Source organism: Anastrepha obliqua, chromosome 4 (genome assembly GCF_027943255.1).
Source record: "Anastrepha obliqua isolate idAnaObli1 chromosome 4, idAnaObli1_1.0, whole genome shotgun sequence".
Lineage (NCBI taxonomy): Eukaryota > Metazoa > Arthropoda > Insecta > Diptera > Tephritidae > Anastrepha > Anastrepha obliqua.
In genome coordinates this window covers 72,958,389-72,978,222 of record NC_072895.1, presented here as the reverse complement: position 1 = coordinate 72,978,222, position 19,834 = coordinate 72,958,389, and the positions used below count along the sequence as shown (strand labels likewise).

The following is a 19,834-nucleotide window of genomic DNA, read 5'->3' as shown; positions in this document are numbered from 1 at the left end:
CAATAAACAGCTCATATATTTATTGGGCCAGTCAAAGTGTTGATGCAGAATGTAGTCGCCTGCATATGTCCTGCTCTATATCTATCCAATTCTACGCATTTTATTGTTCTTTTTATTATGATAGCTCTGCCTCCATGAGCTTTGTTGTCATGGTGATTTGTATTATAGATATCGATGTTTGGTATGTTTATATAGGTATTCTCAGTGGCATGGGTTTCAAAAATAAGCATATCAATTGCATTGTCGGTTAAAAATATTTTCAATTCTAGTAAGTGGCGGTATAGTCCGCTAGGATTCCAGATGGCGATTATTAATTTATTGTTTGGCAATTTCAACATGATTATCATTCATCTTATCTTGTGCAGGAGGGGTTGATATACCATTACAAACAGCTTAAAACACCCCCCCAATCGCCGGACTTAAATCCTATGGCATCTTCTGGAACGGAAGATACAATCTCACCACATAACGTCAAAGGATTCTCTAAAAGAGGCAATAATTGCTGAAACCGAAACTTCAAATCTGGTAAATAGTATGAAGAGACCGTTATTCAGTCTAAAGGAGGGCCCACAAAGTATTAGCGCGTTACAACTGCAATGGAGCCAGCTGATTACGTTACCTGTGCCAATACTTTTTTGATGAGAATTTGTGCCTTATTTTACCTTTCAAGATTGAGCTTGGTACGTCGAAATTATTATTTTTTTTTTGTTCAGACACGTAATAAATAGGTACATTTAGAAAATACCGTTTTCTATTTTTTTATACTTTCATTAGAAGAAAAGTTATAGCACTGAGAACTTTGATTTTTCGAGTGTGCCAATACTTTTTTGATTTACTGTAGTTGTTTCATCATTTGTATCAATTCTTGTAAGTAGTCTTGTCGTTGTGTCTTAAAAGTGTATAAAGAAAATACGGTGGACGCTGTAGCGGAATAGGTCGGTGCGTGGCTTCCATTCGTGACCATCCAGCTTCGAATCTCCAAGCATGAAACACCAAATGATAGAAAACGTTTTTTCTATTATAATAGCGATCACCTCTCGGCAGGCAATGGCAAACCTCCGAGTGTATTTCTGCCATGAAAAAGCTCCTCATAAAAAATATCTGCCGTTCGGAGTCGGCTTAAAACTGTAGGCCCCTCCATTTGTGAAACAACATCAAGGCGCACGACACAAATAGGGGAAGAAGATCGGCCAAACACCCAAAAAGCATATAATCGCCAATTATATATACTATAAGTATATATAAAGATAATATAGAATAAAGAAGGCGAAACCTCAAACAGTTTTTCTTTTGAACAACTTGGCCAGTATTTTATTTTTTGATATTGCCTATTTCTCAAATGCACAAACTGGAATAATTTTTAATAAGTTACGTAAAGATCAAGAACCCACAATTATACACAAAAATGAAATAATTGCATGCCTATAAAAGTTCAGTATAATTGAACCATTGCGTTATATAATGCGTAGCTTTAATATTTTTATTTTCTTAATTTTGAACATAAAACAGGTAAATGGAACAGTTTATTTTTTCAGTTTTATTTTATTATATTGTACATATAGAACTTTATTTTAGTTTATAAATCGTAGAGAATTATCATAGTATAATGAAACTTTGCCACTGATGTAAATTTAATTGTTGCGCTTAAACTTTATATAAACTTAGCTGAGATATTGTAAAGTATGTATATTTTAGTTCAAGTTTAATTTTTTATATCTTACAGTATATCACACCAATAACAGTTAGCTTTTCATTACACATTCTTCGTCTAATTATTGTAACTGCCATACATAGATTTTACATGCGGTCGAAACATTTATGCTCACTGCAGCAAATCATTGTTAACTTAAGATACAGGAGATACTCTTCCCAGTTTTTGTGTGGTTTTGGTATTCTTTAGTATGAAACCGGAGAAAGAGAGATTTGTAGACCATGACATTGAATTTCTTTGTACGCAGTCCAATATTTTATTTATTTATAATGTAGGAAAAATATAAAAATAAATCAAAAACATTTGATTTTACAGCGTTTCGGTTGTAAGACTTGGTACAGGAAATATTGATAGTTTTTATATCATCCACTAATACATAAGGGAGATTCTCTTACTGTGCAATCGTGTTAGACATCGAGAATCCTTCTGTTTAGGTTTGGTTAAAGCATTCTTTGGTTAAGGTATTGTAAATAAAAGATATCAAAAATAAGGAGTGGAGCTAATTTGTGTATGAAAACCAGAAATATGAATTTCAGTTCATTAATTCATAATTTTACAATTTTACATATACTTCCTCTGCCATTGTGGAAATTTACACTAAATTTGAAATACTCTTCAGAAGACATACCTTTTTCGAAAACATTTGTGCATTAAATTTATGAATTTACTTTTCATGTCTTTAAATTTAATTTTACGTTTATTTCCTCTACCGTTTTAGAAATTTACGCTAAATTTGAATTGCTTCCAGAAGACATGCATTTTTCCAAAACATTTGTACATTAAATTTTGAAATTTACTTTTCACGTCTGCATTTTCCTGAATAGTCGCCCCGAAGGAAACTATTTATTTTCCATTGCATAGCATCGCATTCGCACATTTCTTATTCACTCCCTATATACTATATTGTTATCGTTTTTGCAGAAAACAATACTTTTAAAATTATCAGCACCACATGCGTTTGTTATATGGCTTTCTTAATAAATAAGTTTGTATATATTAGTATTTATCAAATCGACATGGTTTTGCTGTTCTTTGACAACAGTTTAACTAACCACGCCTCGTTATTCTAGTAGGCATTGTAGTTGGGATTGTAGGGAGCTTGTTTTTCGTAGCCGCTGCTTGCATTATTTGGTTGACCAACCCCTACACCTGCCACAGCGGCTTCATAGCTGGGTGGGTTCATAGTAGCCGTAGGCATTGGTGGATACGGTGCCACATAGGCTTGCACGCTGTAAAATAAATGTCAATCAGTAATCAGTTGTTGAAAAATTGTATACAATTACGAAAAAGTCGAAAATCACTACACTTACCCAGGCGCAGGCGATGTCGCAGCTGGCATCGGCATCGGCATTTGTCCGTGAGCGCTATGAAACAAGAAAAAGGTGGAGCGAAATTGAAATTTAAATACACTTCTGTTGCCATTGTAAATGCTTATTCAGCAACTTGTTTGAATTGGCGCTGATAAAATTGTTTATAACTTACGTTGCTTGTGTTGGATATGGCGGGTACACGGCTTGCTGTTGATAGCCGGTGGCAGGCGGCATTTGTGCGACCGGGTAACCACCCGGTGCGGTGTGCGTCGTTGATGTCACTACAACGGGTGCTGCAGTTAGGGAAAATAAGAGAGGGTAAATTTGATTGGTATATAAATATAAAATTGAATTTATTACACGATCTGAATTCGAAATTTGTTAGAAAGGCCTTTTTTTAAAAACATTTTTTAACAAAATGTTCAATTGAAATTGGGATCATATTAAATGTATTTTTTGTATGAAGCAATAAGCGCCAGTTTGAAATGCGCTTTTGAAATATCAGGTCAGTTCATAAGTTCGTGCGTTTTTTAAAGGTGGTTTTAAAATTAATAAAAATATGTTTAAAGTATTTATTAATCAATAATATATTTTCCTTCATTATTTACATTGTCTTCCCAACGTTTAGGCAAATTATTAATTCCCTGCTCAAAAGATTTTTTGCCCTTGGAGCCAAAATACGCTTCGATATCCCTTTTTATAGCTTTGAGGAGTAGTATTCGTATACGCTTGTGCGCTTCGCTAATGTAGTAGTTGCTCCGCTTAACAGCTTAAAATCATAAGACTAAATAAAGATAGCGGGAAAAACTTAGAGACAAAAATGTTCACGAAAGAATGCTCTATAAAAAAGCTTTGATGTATATTTTCCATAAAATCAATAAAAAAAAAGTTATTACGCTTGAAAACAATTCATCCCTTAATTTTTCGCGTGATTTTGTTTATAACTTTTTTATTATTAATTTTACAATAAAAAATATTGAATGAAAGTTGTAGATAATATTATTATCTACGAAAAAAGTATCTTACAAAATTTTCGTAACTATCGGAATTCACGAGATAAACGCAAAAAACCAGTTACACCCTTATTTCTAAGAGGGCGCCCGCAGGACACAACCCCCGACCCCGAAAACTCAAATTTAAGTTCACGGTGATGAGTTTTACATAATAAAACCATAAACTCGCATATTCCTAAAATTACTTACTTGTCTATTTTTTTGGTCTCCTTTTACTGGACTAATACGAGGGGTGCCTTTTATATGTCGGGATTAGAGAACAAAAACAACTTTTAATCATCGAAAATCACTTTATTGTTTTTCAAAATATTCTCCATGAAGATCTATACACTTTTGCATGCGTTTGAACCAATTGTCGAAGCACTTTTGCCACTCTGAATGAGGTACCTCCAAAACATGCATTCTGAATGCCGCAACCGCTTCTTGAGGTGTCGAAACACGTTGACCTCTCAGTTTGTTTTTTACGTACGGGAATAAAAAGAAGTCATTCGGTCAGGACTATACGGCGGATGACCCATTAATTCGATGTTTTGGGTGCTCAAAAATGCAGTTGTTTGAGCCGATGTGTGAGAGCTCGCATTGTCATGATGAAGAGTGATCCGTCTTTGGCGATTAGTTTTCATAATTTCTTGGAAGACAACTGGCAAAAAAATGGTTGTGTACCACTCAGAATGTACTGTTCTGCGTTGTTTTAGTGGTACGGTTGTGACATGCCCAGTTTTTCCGAAAAAACAGGCGACCATTTGCTTGGAAGTGCTTCGTGCGCGAACAACTTTTGTTGGATTTGGCTCATCTTGAAACACCCATACAGTCGGCTGCTGTTTCCTTTCGGGATCATACGCGTAAATCCATGATTCATCACCTGTCACGATGTCATAGACGTGTTTCGAAGCCCCGCGATCGTATTTTTTGAGCATTTCCTTCGACCAATCGACACGAGCCTTTTTTTGAGCGATTGACAAATTATGTGGGATCCAACGCGAACAAATTTTTTTGACAGTCAAATGTTTATGCAATATTGAATGTATGCTGGTCCCACTAATGCCTAAGATTGTCTCAATCTCACGATAGGTCACATGACGATCTTGCAATATCAGTTCGCGCACAGCATCAATGGTTTTCGGAACAACAACTGATTTTGGACGACCTTCACGAAATTCGTCTTGGAGTGAACTACGACCACGATTGAATTCACCATACCATCGATAAACACTGCTCCTTGATGGAGCTTCATCGCCAAAAAATGAATTAAGTTCATCCATGCAATGTTGCTGAGTTAATCCATGTCGAAAGTTGTAAAAAACAATCGCACGAAAATGTTCACGATTTAATTCCATTTTTGGACCGAGATGAATCTTTTAAGTTACTGTAAACAACACAAATAGCGCTGGTATTTCAAAACGTTCTGAGTATGTAAAAGCCAAAAAATGTCAAACTTTGCGATACAGCTGTCAGTTGCCAGATTGCAACACCAGGGTTGCCAAATCCCGACATATACAAGGTACCCCTCGAACATTTGTATGTATGTATGTACATCAGAAATTTGTAATACAAGGAGAGGCATTGTACATTTTTGGTAAAAAAACTAAAATTAAAAAAACAAGACACAGAAAAAGTAGTCAAAATGTCGGGTTTCTTATAATACGTATACGAAAGAGTTTCAGCTTGGTAAACACCGTAGTGGTTTGGAAGTCTGTAAACTTCCCACAGCGAGAGCTACTAAAAGAGATAAACATATGGAGGATGTTTAGACAGTGATTTCTGTGGAAGCTGCATTTGAGGGTAGACAGGAGATTATTCAACATTTCTTACTTACTCAACATCAACTACCTCTGGGGTGTGTATAACAAAGTCAATGTTTCATATCAGGAGAATGTTAAAGCAGAACTGGGTTAGTATTGACAAAATGATCTATTCCTCAACATCACAATGCATCTAATAAAACAGCTAACCTAGTAGTAGTATTTTTGTATTACAAACACATAAGTTTTGTAAATATAACGTCATAGCAAAACGTTTACTCTTGGCGCCAAACCCAACCCCTATAAAGCATATGCATATAAAATGCATAGCAATTGCAACAATTCAAAATAGTGATAATAAAGATTAGATTTATAAACATCATTTCAGCACATTCGTTTTATCTATTTCACACTGCGAAAACAAAAAACTCTACAAAGCACTACCAACTTCTTCACACTAACGGCAATGCGAATACTTGCGCAATAGTCAGGAACGCCTGCACTTTATTTTTCAGAAAATCCAATATGAACATAACCCTAGGGTCCGAAATTTTTGCTAAATACCCTTATTTCTGATTTACACCGGTAAATGTTGACATTCACCATGCACTAATGGTGAATGTTGAACATGTTGGAGATTTAGATTTTCTTCTCCGTAGTTCAGTCGCTATAAAACGACACAAGGATAACGTAACTTTTTCGCCTCTTTTTCTGAAAGGAATGACCAAGAATTTAAAATACGCGGCAGTACAGAAAAGAAAATAATGCTATTATAATAAAAAAAATGCTTACTTATATGATTCAAATCTTATTTATTGCAACAACTTAAACTATTATGAAACACTTTGAATTGCACAAGATTCCCTTGCTTTTACATTTATTTTTACATTTATTTGTAGAACACTTCATTTTGCAATGAAAGCGTCTATAACCTTGTCCATTTTTGTTGCATGCAGTAGTATATTTTCTATATTATATATTATATTATATAAGAGCCGTAGAACTTAATCGCTATCGATATTGACATCATCGGCCTTAACAACCGTGCTGTTAGTTCTGCCTTCTCCAAACTGGATAAAGAGGCAAAGCGAATGAGTCTGGTGGTGAACGAGGACAAAATGAAGTACCTCCTGTCTTCAAACGAACAGTCGGCGCACTCGCGTATCGGCACCCACGTCACTGTAGACAGTTATAATTTCGAGGTTGTAAAAGACTTCGTTTATTTAGGAACCAGCATTAACACCAATAACAATAACAGCCTTGAAATCCAACGTAGAATCTCTCTTGCCAACAAGTGCTACTTTGGACTAAGTAGGCAACTGAGTAGTAAAGCCCTCTCTCGACGAACAAAACTAACACTCTACAAGGCTCTCATCATGCACGTCCTAACGTATGGCGCAGAAGCTTGGACGATGACAACATCCGATGAAGCGACGCTTGGAGTGTTCGAGAGAAAGATTCTGCGTAAGATTTTTGGGCCTTTGCACGTTGGCAACGGCGAATATCGCAGACGATGGAACGATGAGCTGTATGAGCTTTACGGCGACATAGACATAGCGCAGTGAATAAAGATCCAGCGGCTACGTTGGCTGGGTCATGTCGTCCGAATGGATACAAACGCTCCGGCTTTGAAAGTATTCGATGCGGTACCAGCTGGTGGTAGCAGAGGAACAGGAAGGCCTCCTCTGCGTTGGAAAGATCAGGTGGAGAAGGACTTGGCTTTACTTGCTGTGTCCAATTGGCGCCGGTTAGCACGAGAAAGAAGCGACTGGCGCGCTTTGTTAAACTCGGCCAAAATCGCGTAAGCGGTTATCGCGCCAATTAAGAGGAAGAGAAGTAGTATATTTTCTTTCGGGGCCGCTCTTTTTGTAGAAATAAACTTGTGTTTTTCAGTCAGAATTTGATGTGAAGACGTTGTAGGTTGTGGGTCCTCTTCAATATTTTTCTTTGGAATACGGTTTTCGGTATGACTACCGCTCAATTTTTTTTTATAAGTATTAACAGTTTCTTCAAGCTGTTCTTCGGTTTGAGAAGTATTAGCAAATTCTTCAAGTTGTTCTTCAGTTTCAATATTTGCGATTTGTTCGCCAAACGTTTGTAACGCTAAACATGGCTTCATAAGGACTTTGGCGCGTTCCTTCGTGGTATGTAGTGTTCTTGGCAAATTGAACAAAGGATAAACCATCTGACCATTTATTTGTATCGTTATCGTTCATCCATGCAGTTAGCATATTCTGTATATCCTGATTGGCCCTTTCAACTGAGCCTTGTGTTTGACTGTGACAAGGCTTTTTATGAACTATTTTAACATTTCGGCCATTCACGGTAACATATATACATATAAGTACATATAGTACAACCATATTATCAGAACGAGTGCATACACATAAGGCCATTAAAATAGGTGGTAGGTATGTGATTTTTTTTTCATAGATTAACCTAACAAATATAAATAATAATTCAAGGATCTTTCAACACTGAAACTAGTGACAATCAAAACAAAAATTAAATTATCGAAGATTAATCAATAATCACTGTGTCCACCACGATTGTCAATGACGTTTTGTATTCGATTTGGCATTGAATTGATAATCCATCGGCAGGTTTCTGTATGAGTGGAATACCATAGGTTTTTGTAATTTTTTGTGATAATTCCTTTTTATTTTTGAATGCCTCCTTACCAATTCGCTTCTTTAAATATCCCCAAAAGTTTTCAACGGGGTTTAGGAGGTCAGCTGACTGGTTTGGCAAATCCATAACTTTAACATTATTTTGTAAAAACCGATCACAATCACATACCAACATTGAGTAGTGTTATGTGTAATTATCTTTAATGAAAAGCCACCGAAGTAGCATATTCTCATCAGCAAATGATAGCATCACTTTTTGAAGTATGTCCTTCTAAATAAAATTGTCCATTTGATTGGTTATGAGGTGAATTCTCCATACTAAGGGAAGCATGGTCAAATCATTATGTTGCCGCCACTGTGCTTTATTGTTTTTTTTTTTTTTTTTTTTTTGTGATCTGCGGTGAGAACTCTTGCCCTTTAGGACGTCTGACATGGCTTTACAACAAAATTTTGTTGGACCGTCCAAGTGATACATTGGAACGATTTTTTTGGTTCAAAGATTCACAACAAGTCTCCGCTTTTCAACTATAACTTCTGCTCAAATATGAACGAAACGGTATCAATAAAACGGTCCGCGGATGACATATGGCAAAAATAAATTTTTTGTTTTTTGGTAGGACTGTTATAAGCTTACATGGCAACTTTCAGCGTGATATGTCACATAGTTTGTTTTCAGTGCGACTGTAAACAAGTCAAGCTCGAGTGTGTTCTTCGAATTCTCTTTTATGACTTCAATTGTCTCAAAATGTTTTCCACGGAGCGGCAACTTGAGCTTGGGAAACAGGAAAAAGTCACATGGAGCCATATCAGGCGAATACGGTGCTTGCGGAACGATATTAACATTATTTTTGTTCAAATAATCGCGAACAAGACGTGATGTGTGAGCTGGTGCATTATCGTGATGCAAGAACCATGAATTGTTGTCCCACAATTCCTTCCTTTTAAGACGAATGTTCTCGCGCAAACGCTTTAAAACGTCTAAATAATATTCAGCGTTAACCGATTTTGCGATTTGTGCGATTTTCAAGCACAATTTCCTTTACTTTTCCGATGTTTTCGTCGTTTACTGATGTTGCTGGACGACGTTCATGAGGCAAGTTTGCAACCGATGTACGGCCCTCTTTGAACAATTTGTACCACTGGAAAACACGTGCTAGCGATAGAGCAGAGTCCTCATAGGTTCTCTGCAACATTTTTAAGGCGTCTGAAGCCGAAATTTTGTTGAAATAACAAAATTTCAAACAAATTCTTTGAATTTCCATCGTTAAATTCGAAGAACACACTCGAGCTTGACTGGTTTACAGTAGCACAGAAAACAAATTATGTGACATATCACGCTGAAATTTGCCATGTAAGCTTATAACAGTCCTACCAAAAAACAAAAAATTTATTTTGCCATATGTCATCCGCGGACCGTTTTATTGATACCGTCTCGTTCATATTTGAGCAGAAGTACAATGCACCGCACGAGTCATCTTTGAAATAAATGGATATTAATTATTAGTTATTAAATGAACAATCTAATTTGTTACTTACATTACATTCTTTTTTTTCTCGTTAAAATGCAAGAGATATCCGCAAGAAACTCATTTTAGTGGACACGGAAAATAACACTTTATGAAAATAACCGAATCTGTAGAACCAATAACGCAACTTAATATAACGGGCCGGGCGGCATAAGAAGAGCGAAAGATAATGGCAATATACCTATTTTAACGACCATATACGGTTAAAGACCACTCATTTGTATTTGTATTTGTAGCAGAATTTTCAAAACAAACAAAAACATTTTTATATTTCACTCATCCAACCTTTATGGGAAAGCCGTTCATTTGTGTACCGTTTGCGTCCACGCAAATAAAAAGCACCCCAGGCGGCCAAAATAAAGACGAAAAAGGTTATGAATAAAGTAAAAATTAAGCTATCGACGGGCATTACTGCAGCAGTTAGATCGATAATTTAATAGATAAGAATAGTAGCAACACCGACATGGAACCTAACACAAAAGTGGTTAAACTTGAACTAAAGAAAAACATTTATTTGTAAGTGGAAATTCGGAACATAAATCGCGTATTTATAAGCAAACAAACTGATAAAATTCATAATTGAGATTAGATCTAACCGCTCTAGCCGAAAAATAAAAAGGCAGCAAATTAGAGCAGGTATATAAAGGGTTTTTCATTTAGGGCTTTAAAATCGCGTGTTTAAATAAAACACAGATTAATAGAATTAGAATTAAGTTCGAAAATCGAAATTCTACTCAACCATAAAAAAGAATACATTTGGGTTAAATCGCATGAACAAGGTAGCCAATGGACGGAAACATTTTTCGACATAATATGATTTCTAAAATGTCCCTACAATTGATCAGTTGTCTGACCACACCATCTAGCTCGATTTCTGGCCCGTATACCAATTTGTCCTCAAACTTATTTCCCTATTTCGGCATTAACTTTTAATACTTTTTCCCAACGTTGCTCGTCGTGAATTTCACTAGAATCAAAATAGAATTTACCGAAGGATCGGAGTCGTGCCCTGGCTAGTCCCGGACATTCACATAAATAGTGGAAAAGACTTTCCTTCGCCTCTTCCGCTTGACAGCTTCTACAGATAGGATTGAAGGGTAGATTGAGTCTAGCTGCATGATCCCCTACTTTCCAATGTCCTGTAAGGGTTGCAGTGATGCGTGATATGTTTAGCCGAGAACATCCTAGCAGGTCATTCGTCCTTTGGATTTTGTATGACGGCCATGTGTTTTTTGTTGTAATACATGTAGGTATTTGCTTCCATCTTCTTTCGGCTAAAGCATGATAGTGTGAAGCAATGGATGCTTTTAGTGTGTTCAGTGGGGTGGAGACTGCCACCGCCTCTGCTATGTCTAGTGTCGAACCCTTTCTTGCTAGCTCATCCGCTATCTCATTGCCCCGTATGTTCCTATGACCGGGAACCCATATCAGGGTAATATCAAGCCAATGGCTGAGCAGTTTCAGCTCCTCTCTACACTGTAGGACCAGTTTGGATGAAATGTAGTTGGAGTCTAAGGCCTTAATAGCTGCTTGACTGTCTGAGAAGATAACTATTCTTGCACCAACTTCCTTGTAGAGTTCTAGGGATTTGCATGCTTCTCTGATCGCTAAGAGTTCTGCCTGGAACACGGTGGCATAATCAGGAAGACGAATTGATTGAGATAGGTTGAGTGGCTCCGAATGGAAGCCAGCTCCCACACCACAGTTCATCTTAGAACCATCGGTATAAATTTCGATGTCGTATCTTCCAATCACCTCTCCTTTGCTCCATTCGGCTCTCGGTGGAAAACGTACCGTAAAGCCTTTCTTGAAGTTTAGGTCGGGGATTGTGTAGTCTGATCCGTTTTTGAGCAGCGGGGGTCCCTGTAGGAGGATCTTACTGTGACCGTACGACCTTGTTGTCCAGCTTCCTATATCTCTGAGTCTCACCGCGCTGCAAGTAGCTATTGTTTTAATGTGTAAATCTAATGGCAATAGATGTGTTAGTACATTGAGCGCTTCGGTAGGACTGGTGCTAAGCGCTCCTGTAGTTAAGATGCACGCTGTTCTTTGTATCTTGTTCAGCTTAGTTTTGTTGTATTTCCTTTCTGTTGCAGGCCACCAAACCAGTGCCGCATATGTTAGTATTGGCCTTACAATGGCTGTGTAGGACCAGTTGGATAATTTTGGTTGGAGACCCCATTTTTTTCCCAACATTCTCTTACACGTGTAAAGTGCTATATTTGCTTTCTTCACCCTGTACTCTACGTTGGACTTCCAGCTGAGTTTGGACTTCCAGGAGATTAAAGTTTGGCACCTTGGTTTTCTTGGTGAATAGCATCAGTTCAGTTTTTCTCGGGTTTACACTTAAACCACAGTCCGTGGCCCAATTGCTGAGTAATACCAGAGCTCCTTCCATAATCTCCTGATTGTGGTTGGAAACATTCCTGAAACCATAAGCACTATGTCGTCCGCGTACGCCACCACTTTAATTCCCTTTCGGTTAAATTTGGTAAGGATGTTGTTGGCGACTAGTAACCACAGCAGAGGGGATAAGACCCCTCCCTGAGGGGTTCCCCTGTTGACAGAGCGTTTTATCGTGCTGCTGCCTACCTCACCGATGACTATTCTAATTTGGAGCATGTTCTCTATCCATTCGTTGAGACCTATGTCTATGCCTAGCATGTTGAGAGCCTCAATTATAGATCTTGTCGTAACATTGTTGAAGGCCCCCTCTATGTCGAGAAAAGCGACTAGTGAGTATTGCTTGTATTCTATGCTCCTCTCAATCGCACTTACAACCTCATGAAGAGCTGTCTCTGTGGACTTTCCTTTGAGATAGGCATGTTGAGATGGTGAGATCGTTGAGTCTGTAATCTTTTCCCTGAGATGTACATCCAACAATCGCTCGAGAGTTTTGAGGATGAAGGAGGATAAGCTGATGGGTCTGAAATCTTTCGCTGTATCATGTGTGCATTATATTTAAATACAAAATGATTACGTCCCCATAAAAACCCCCATTACATACATTCACACTTGCATGCACAAACATATATCAGCTTCGATAACATATACATATGAATAAGTTTTCTAAAAACAAAGAGATAAAAAACTCAATAAGCCAAAAAAATAATATCAGGTACATGCATACATATAAACATATTACATTAGGATGCATCTGGCATTTCACACTAATAAAATTATTTTTCTGTTTTTGAAGTGAAACTTCTTACGTTTTGTGCATCTTCGTTCCGCGAGAGAGAAAAACGACATAACGTAGAGGAAGAGGAGAGAGCTGTACCTTATATATCTTAGATACACTTTAGACTATTTTCCCTGAGTTTTTCCTTGTGGTTGCTTATTTCTAGTGAGAAATAGCACTGCCTACTTTTTGGCGTTTGTTTGTTAGAGCAAACTTGTAGGAAATATATTTTTGGCGTTATATTTCCTTGGTGCCTACTTTTTGGGGCGGTTTTTGGTCCCAATTTTTTTGGCGTTTCTTTTTTGGTGCCTACTTTTTGGCGCTTATTTCCTTTTCCTGGCTAGTGCTTGTGCGTACTATCCATTCCGGCGTCAGATTTATTGGTATTGCCTTGCGGTAATTTGCGCCGTTGCTGCGATCATAGAATCACTGCGTTTGTGCGGGTGATAAACGCTCGGAGTAGTGCGCGTTGTTGCCACGGTTTGTGTCCGGCGTTTACCTACACCGGTCGACCCTTCTCCGTTTTTTTGTAAATTTTGTCTATTTGTATTCTCTGCAAATGTTGTGAGTTTGTTTAGATATGTATTTTTTCTCTCTCGGGTCTCTCTCTCATTCTCTCTCGGGTTTCTCTCTCATTCTCCCTCGGGCCTCTCTCTCATTCTCTCTCGGGTCTCTCCCTCTTTCTTTGTCTGCTTTGAAAGTTCATTGGATAGTCACAGCTTCATAGACTAAAAATGCGGTTTGGTTTTTTAATTCAAATCGTGAAGACCGCCGACAAACTATTTTTCGGCGGGGGGGCCTGAATTGAATTTGTTAGCTTATATAGGAATAAATTTGCACATATGTAAGTATACCTAGTCGTCATAAGAAAGATTAGATTAATACTATAGTATAACACATGAATACTAACTAAAATAAAATTTATCCGCCTTCGGTCCGACCACCATGCATCCTGTCGGACAAAAACCCCATGCACCCCTTATGATTATAAATGTTAACATTGAACTTTTCCTCCATGTGTTTTATATGCACAACACCATTAACTAAAAAAAACAAAGTTAGGCACCGCGTTTTTTAACACTTCAAACCTTCACTTTATTTTATTAAAATTTAATGGGCTATAAAACTGCATACTCAAACGTAGTAATTCTAATTAACACGTAGGAAATTTTGATGACAATTGTATGGATTTTTCTAAATTTCGTTCAAAGCTTGGAATTTTTATTCAAATGGCTTTTGTTAAAGAATGAACTAAATTTTTAGTGCAAATAAGTTAAAATAAATTTTTGCGATAACCGCTTAAGCGGTTTTGACCGATTTTAACAAAGCACGCCGGTGGTTTCTTTCTCGTGCTACCCAGCGCCAGTTCGAAACACCAAGTAAAGCTGAGTCCTTGTCCACCTAATGTTTCCAACGCAAAGCATGCCTTCCTCTTCCTCTGCTACCACCAACTGGTACCGCATCGAATATTAAAACGCAAGATATATATAAGTTTTTTAAATTTGTTAAGAGAAATTAAACGGCGAGATTAAATAACATCGGTATGTAAGCACTTTAGACCATATTCACGGAATCGTGCATTTTCACCATGGGAATTCAACGGAAAATTTTTTAACCCATATCAGCAATATTTTTTAACAGATGACCGTAATATTTAACAGATTGTCACTGTAACGCTTATTATATGAGTATTGGCTGTGAAACATCAACGTGATAGGGTCTGGCAGATGGCCAATGGGCAAGCCTCCAAGTACTTTAATATAATAAAGAAAATCTTCCCTTTAGTAGGAAAGCAAACCTATGACCCACATCACTATCATAACACTATGCAAAAGAATGGGTCGGAAAAAGACAAGTATTCGGTATAGCAATTATGAAAGAAGAAGAGCTGTAGACTATTGAAAAAGACCCTCTACAAAAATGTTCCCAGAAATATTTTTGCGAAACATTTTAGCCATACAAACTTAATATTGGAAATAAGTATTAAAAAAAATATGTTCAAATAAATTGGGCGCCTTTAAATTTTATTACGATTTGATGTTTCTTTCAAATAATTTAGATCAACTTGAGACCAAATTAGGAAAATTTGAAACACTGCAAAAAAATAATTGCGACTTTTAGAGAGAATACGGAAGATGGTTCAATATTCCACAGTTTTTCCTCTTCTCTCACGGTATAGCTCTGTAAGTCACGGTTCTATACGAGGTGTGTTCAAAAAGTATCGCGAATTTTGTGTTTTTTTCAAAAATTATTTATTTATTCATTAATATCTATTTCGTCCCCTTCAAAGTAATCCCCGATGCCGTCTTTATCTCGTCAATCGTAGCGTAGCGTCGTCCTTTCGTGGGCCTCTTCAGTTTCGGGAACAAGAAAAAGTCACAGGAGGCCAGATCTAGGGAATATGGTGACTGTGGCATCATTAGTGTGTTGTTTTTGGCCAAAAAGTCGCGCACAAGCAACGATGTGTGAGCAGGGACGTTATCGCGATGCAAGAGCCAATTTTTGTTCTTCCACAAATCCGGGCGTTTCTGGCGGACTGCTTCGTGCACCTTTTATCCTGTGGCAAGAACTCATCATGCACAACGTCCCTGCAATCGAAGAAAACGGTAAGCAAATCTTTTACATTTGACCGAACTTGGCGCGCTTTTTTCGGTCTTGTTTCGTGCGGCAGCTTCCATTGATTGAGCTTTGGTTTCCACGTCATACCCATAAACCAACGATTCGTCACCAGTCATGACCCTCTGGAGCAAATTTGGGTCGTCGCCGACTGTGTACAACATATCATTAGCAATGTTCATGCGATGCTGCTTCTGGTCGAAATTGAGCAGTCATTGAAAAAAATCGAATGGTCCTCAGCAACTTCTCTAACGGTAATTCGACGATTGGCCAATACCATTTTCTTCACTTCATCAATTTTTTCGTCTGTTTTTGAAGTGCTCGAGCGTCCGTCGTTCACATCTTCTCAGCCTTCTGAGAAGGTGCAAGCAAAGCAGCTGTCAACAATTAACTGAACATTCAAAATGGCCGAACTCGTCGGCATGAGTGAGAGACATGAATACCAACATATCGCCACAAAAAAATCGAAATTCGTGTATACGTAACCTGCGAAAATTCAAAATTCGCGATACTTAATAATGATGTTCAGATCTGGCTCAGTCACAATTTGTGTAAATGAAATTGTAATGTTTAGAGCCACACTAGTCCACAGGCACCTTTGGCCTAATTTGTGTGTCAGAGGCACAATCTGGTCATTCTTGAAAATGATGGAAATCGAGCTGTCACCATCATTGGCTATGGATACCTGCATATTTATATAGTGTTTGAATATGGTCTATAAGAATTTTCGTTTTAGCCGGACGGTACTACATCCCACACCCCACGCTGCCCGCAAAATCATCGAGACTCTTCAATGATAGCTGGGCTTCTTTTTGTAGAACTATTTGAACTACTATAAAAGAAGTATAAAAACTACTATAAGAAAGAAAATACCGATATATACGTGATGACTTTCGCACAACAGTCGGTTCTACATTCCCGAAACCAGCCGAATATATATCTTATCAAGGGCTCACAACAAAATTACATATTTATTATTACTATTTATTTCTCAAACATACAATAGAATTTTTTTATCATTACTTATTTCAAATTTTAGCAGTCATTTTTGACCTATATTTCGAGTTGATTATTACAAATGCAGAGCCAGTTTCACACAAGTACGAAATATGAGATATAACGTGTTTTTCATTAAGCGTGAAAGGACATTCCAGCCATATTTAATGTGCCATATTTAATGTGCAGTACAACATTATCACGGAAAGCCATACGCCTCAAGAAGGTTTATAAATCATTCAACTCTATCATCAAACAAATTTTTCTCCTGTTTCAACTTTTCATACACTTTTGTCAACTTAGAGACGTAATAATCTTCCATTATTCCTCGAAGAGTTCGAAGTTTCGAGCGTTCCTTTTTTTTGTTTTTTGTATAATGTTCGAATGCCAATAAGACAAAGATCCACTCGAAGTAAGTAAAGTATAATTTTAAGTCTGGTGGAATTATCAGTCCGCTCTTCGTCCAAAATGCAACTAATGGCACCGTCTACCAATATAGAGCGGTATAGATCGATGATAACAAACTTTTTATGAAATTAACACATGAATTGAAGCCTCTTGAGCAATTGAAGCACTCAATTATTAGCTTATTAGAGGAGCTCAGGAGCAATATCGACCCCGAAATATCCAATATTTCTGCTGATATTTGTGGAATAATGATAGAATCAATAGCAGCAAACGTGTCGGAAATTTGCTACTTCAGCATAATTGTATATATTTCGGATGATGAACGTTGTTTTTCTCTTAGCAAATTCCAGCGACCCGAAAAAGGATTTGAAGAAGTATAGAAAGAATTTTCGAGCAAATTTTAATTTTTTCCTTAAAAAGTACCATTCTAATGGCAACTATGTCGTTAGAGTGCAGTTTTTAAATACGCGAAAAGTTAATTTTGTACCAAAAAAGGGAATCCCAAAAGCCTGCCCCAATATCGTCCATTTATAAATATACCAAGATAACAGGAGAGGTAAAAATTGTGAAGAAAAAAATAATATATGTATGTAGGTATCTGTAAACTAGACAAAAATCCTGTCGAGCGGTCATTCGAAGGTATCCTCACAAGGCGCCGACGTATTTTATGTAAACTTTCTGTGGAGAAATACAATAAATCCTTTTTAGAACGCTTTTGAAAAAGTGTAAATTTTTTGCCATTTCAAAAGCATTCAACAAGAAAAAAGCATGGATAGTAAATAAAAGTAAATAGTTGCACCAAATTTAAACAATCGACACAATCAGAAGTACTATACGAGTACAATAGATTATTTGATAATTCTATTGCTAATACTGTATAATCAATTTTAACCACTAGTCTTATTCATAACAATGATTAGATTAATAGGAAGCGATAATTCCTTAGAGATAATGTTTTGAGTGTTGAAAAGCTAGGTTATCTAAAACAGTAGATAGATGTTCAGAATTACGTATGAATGGGCAATTTCTAGCCCAATTATTTGCTAGTAAGTTTCGATAATTCGGACACTAAGTTGAATATCTCGTTTTTTATGCTAGTTGTGTTTTGTATATTCTTGTTAAAGAACGATAGTTTATCATTTATTTTTCGCAAGCACTATAGTAATAGGCAATACCAACATACGAGTAATAAAAATAGAATTTAATTAATTTTTTTTTTTTTTTTTTTGAGAAAAAATAATAATGAATATAATTGACAGTGATGTTCAGTTACGCACATAGATATTACAGCAATAATGTAAAAGTCGTAATGTTATCTCATAGCTTGACCATTAGGATCCCAGTAAGGGAAAACCAATTTGAAGAATATCGCAAAAACAAAAAAACGTCATTGCCGTGACTTTGTATTTACTCATTGAGCTTTTGGCCCTCGGTGAAGCTGGGCCCTTTGGTAATGGGTTGAAGCTTAATTTTAGGATCATAAGGAAAAACACCAAGATTTATCCCATATTATTATCCGTTTTAATAAATTTGGGTAATTTTTGTGTTAAAACAAACTATTTTATAAGTTTATTGGTGTGCAACCCGGAGAATTCCAGGCACCCAGTTACATTTATTCCGCCAAATAAAAAGCTACATACACTGATTTGTTCACAAAAGTATGAAGAACTGCATGCGGCCGCTGGCGTTTGGCGCCTACAGACTTCTTATATGTCAACGTTAACGTCGTCATTTACGAGTAATAGCTGCACCTAATATATACTATTACATATTTAATATAATATACTATACATATTACTAAATTTTTGTTGGCTGGTTGATTGAATTTCTTGTGTGATGTTGTCCTACCATTTAAGAGACCTACAGTTTTATATTGCCTTCGAAGGGCAGTTGTTATTTTACGCCACTTCATCAAGAAATTCATTCGCCAGTTTGTCATTAAATGCCTATGGGTGATCGCTTTTAGAAAAAAACCTTTTTATTAAATATGTTTAATTCCATTAGCACAAACATAGCCGGCTATCGCAATTTTCCTTACCTTTACCGCATGTATACATAAAGCTTAGTAAGGGTTTCCACTGGACCAGATTAAAAACTAAGAGAGTAAAGTCTAAGATTTTACTCACAATACCCATGAACACACCACAGTGTCATATAGTAAGCCACTAGCATAAAAAATGTGAAAAGTGAATGTAGCCGTTACAACATTTTCAGACAATTTAGACCATTTATAGACCTTTTTTAAGAGCTTGAGAACTTAAATTGATAATACAAATGAAAGGAATTTTCTTTATTATAAGCTGGTAGATAATTTCATTTATTGTTTACAATAATATTCGTTGCTACGATGCTCCGTATGCAGTCAATGTGACTTGAATATTGCAATAAATCTATTGTTAAGCGCGCTGTATGGAAATTGCGCCGCCTTATTGAGACCAAACGTCGATGCTTAACTGATTAATTTTTGAAAACAAAAGTTCAGTCAGTATTCCTTCACCACTTCGAAAGAAATAAGGACCTATGATGCAGCCAGTAGTTTATGAACTTCGCGAACAACTTTATGCTTTTAGGAAATTTCCACAATTTGGAAGTGTTGTTCCGCCGTTAAGCGATTCATAATGACTTTCCAAATCTTGCTGAATAGAAATGTAAACACAGATTGCCACCTCAGCTGTGAAACCATAGTTATCGATATCCATAG

At 36.8% G+C, this 19,834-nt stretch overlaps 1 protein-coding gene across 3 annotated transcripts in view; it reads right to left on the bottom strand.

Moving 5' to 3' along the window:
- Positions 1 to 1,431: 1,431 nt before the first annotated feature.
- Positions 1,432 to 19,834, bottom strand: part of LOC129245246 (protein shisa-5) — a 42,613-nt gene continuing 24,210 nt past the window's right edge. For 2 of the 3 annotated variants that reach the window (XM_054883295.1, XM_054883293.1), the window contains 3 exons: positions 3,194 to 3,314; positions 3,022 to 3,075; positions 1,432 to 2,940 (listed from right to left, as the gene is read on the bottom strand). In XM_054883295.1, coding sequence (XP_054739270.1) covers positions 2,778 to 2,940; positions 3,022 to 3,075; positions 3,194 to 3,314 — 338 coding nt within the window. In that variant the 3' untranslated portion in view covers positions 1,432 to 2,777. Of the gene's footprint in view, positions 2,941 to 3,021; positions 3,076 to 3,193; positions 3,315 to 10,217; positions 10,393 to 19,834 lie in introns of those variants that run through there. The other variant, XM_054883294.1, reaches the window with a different exon arrangement.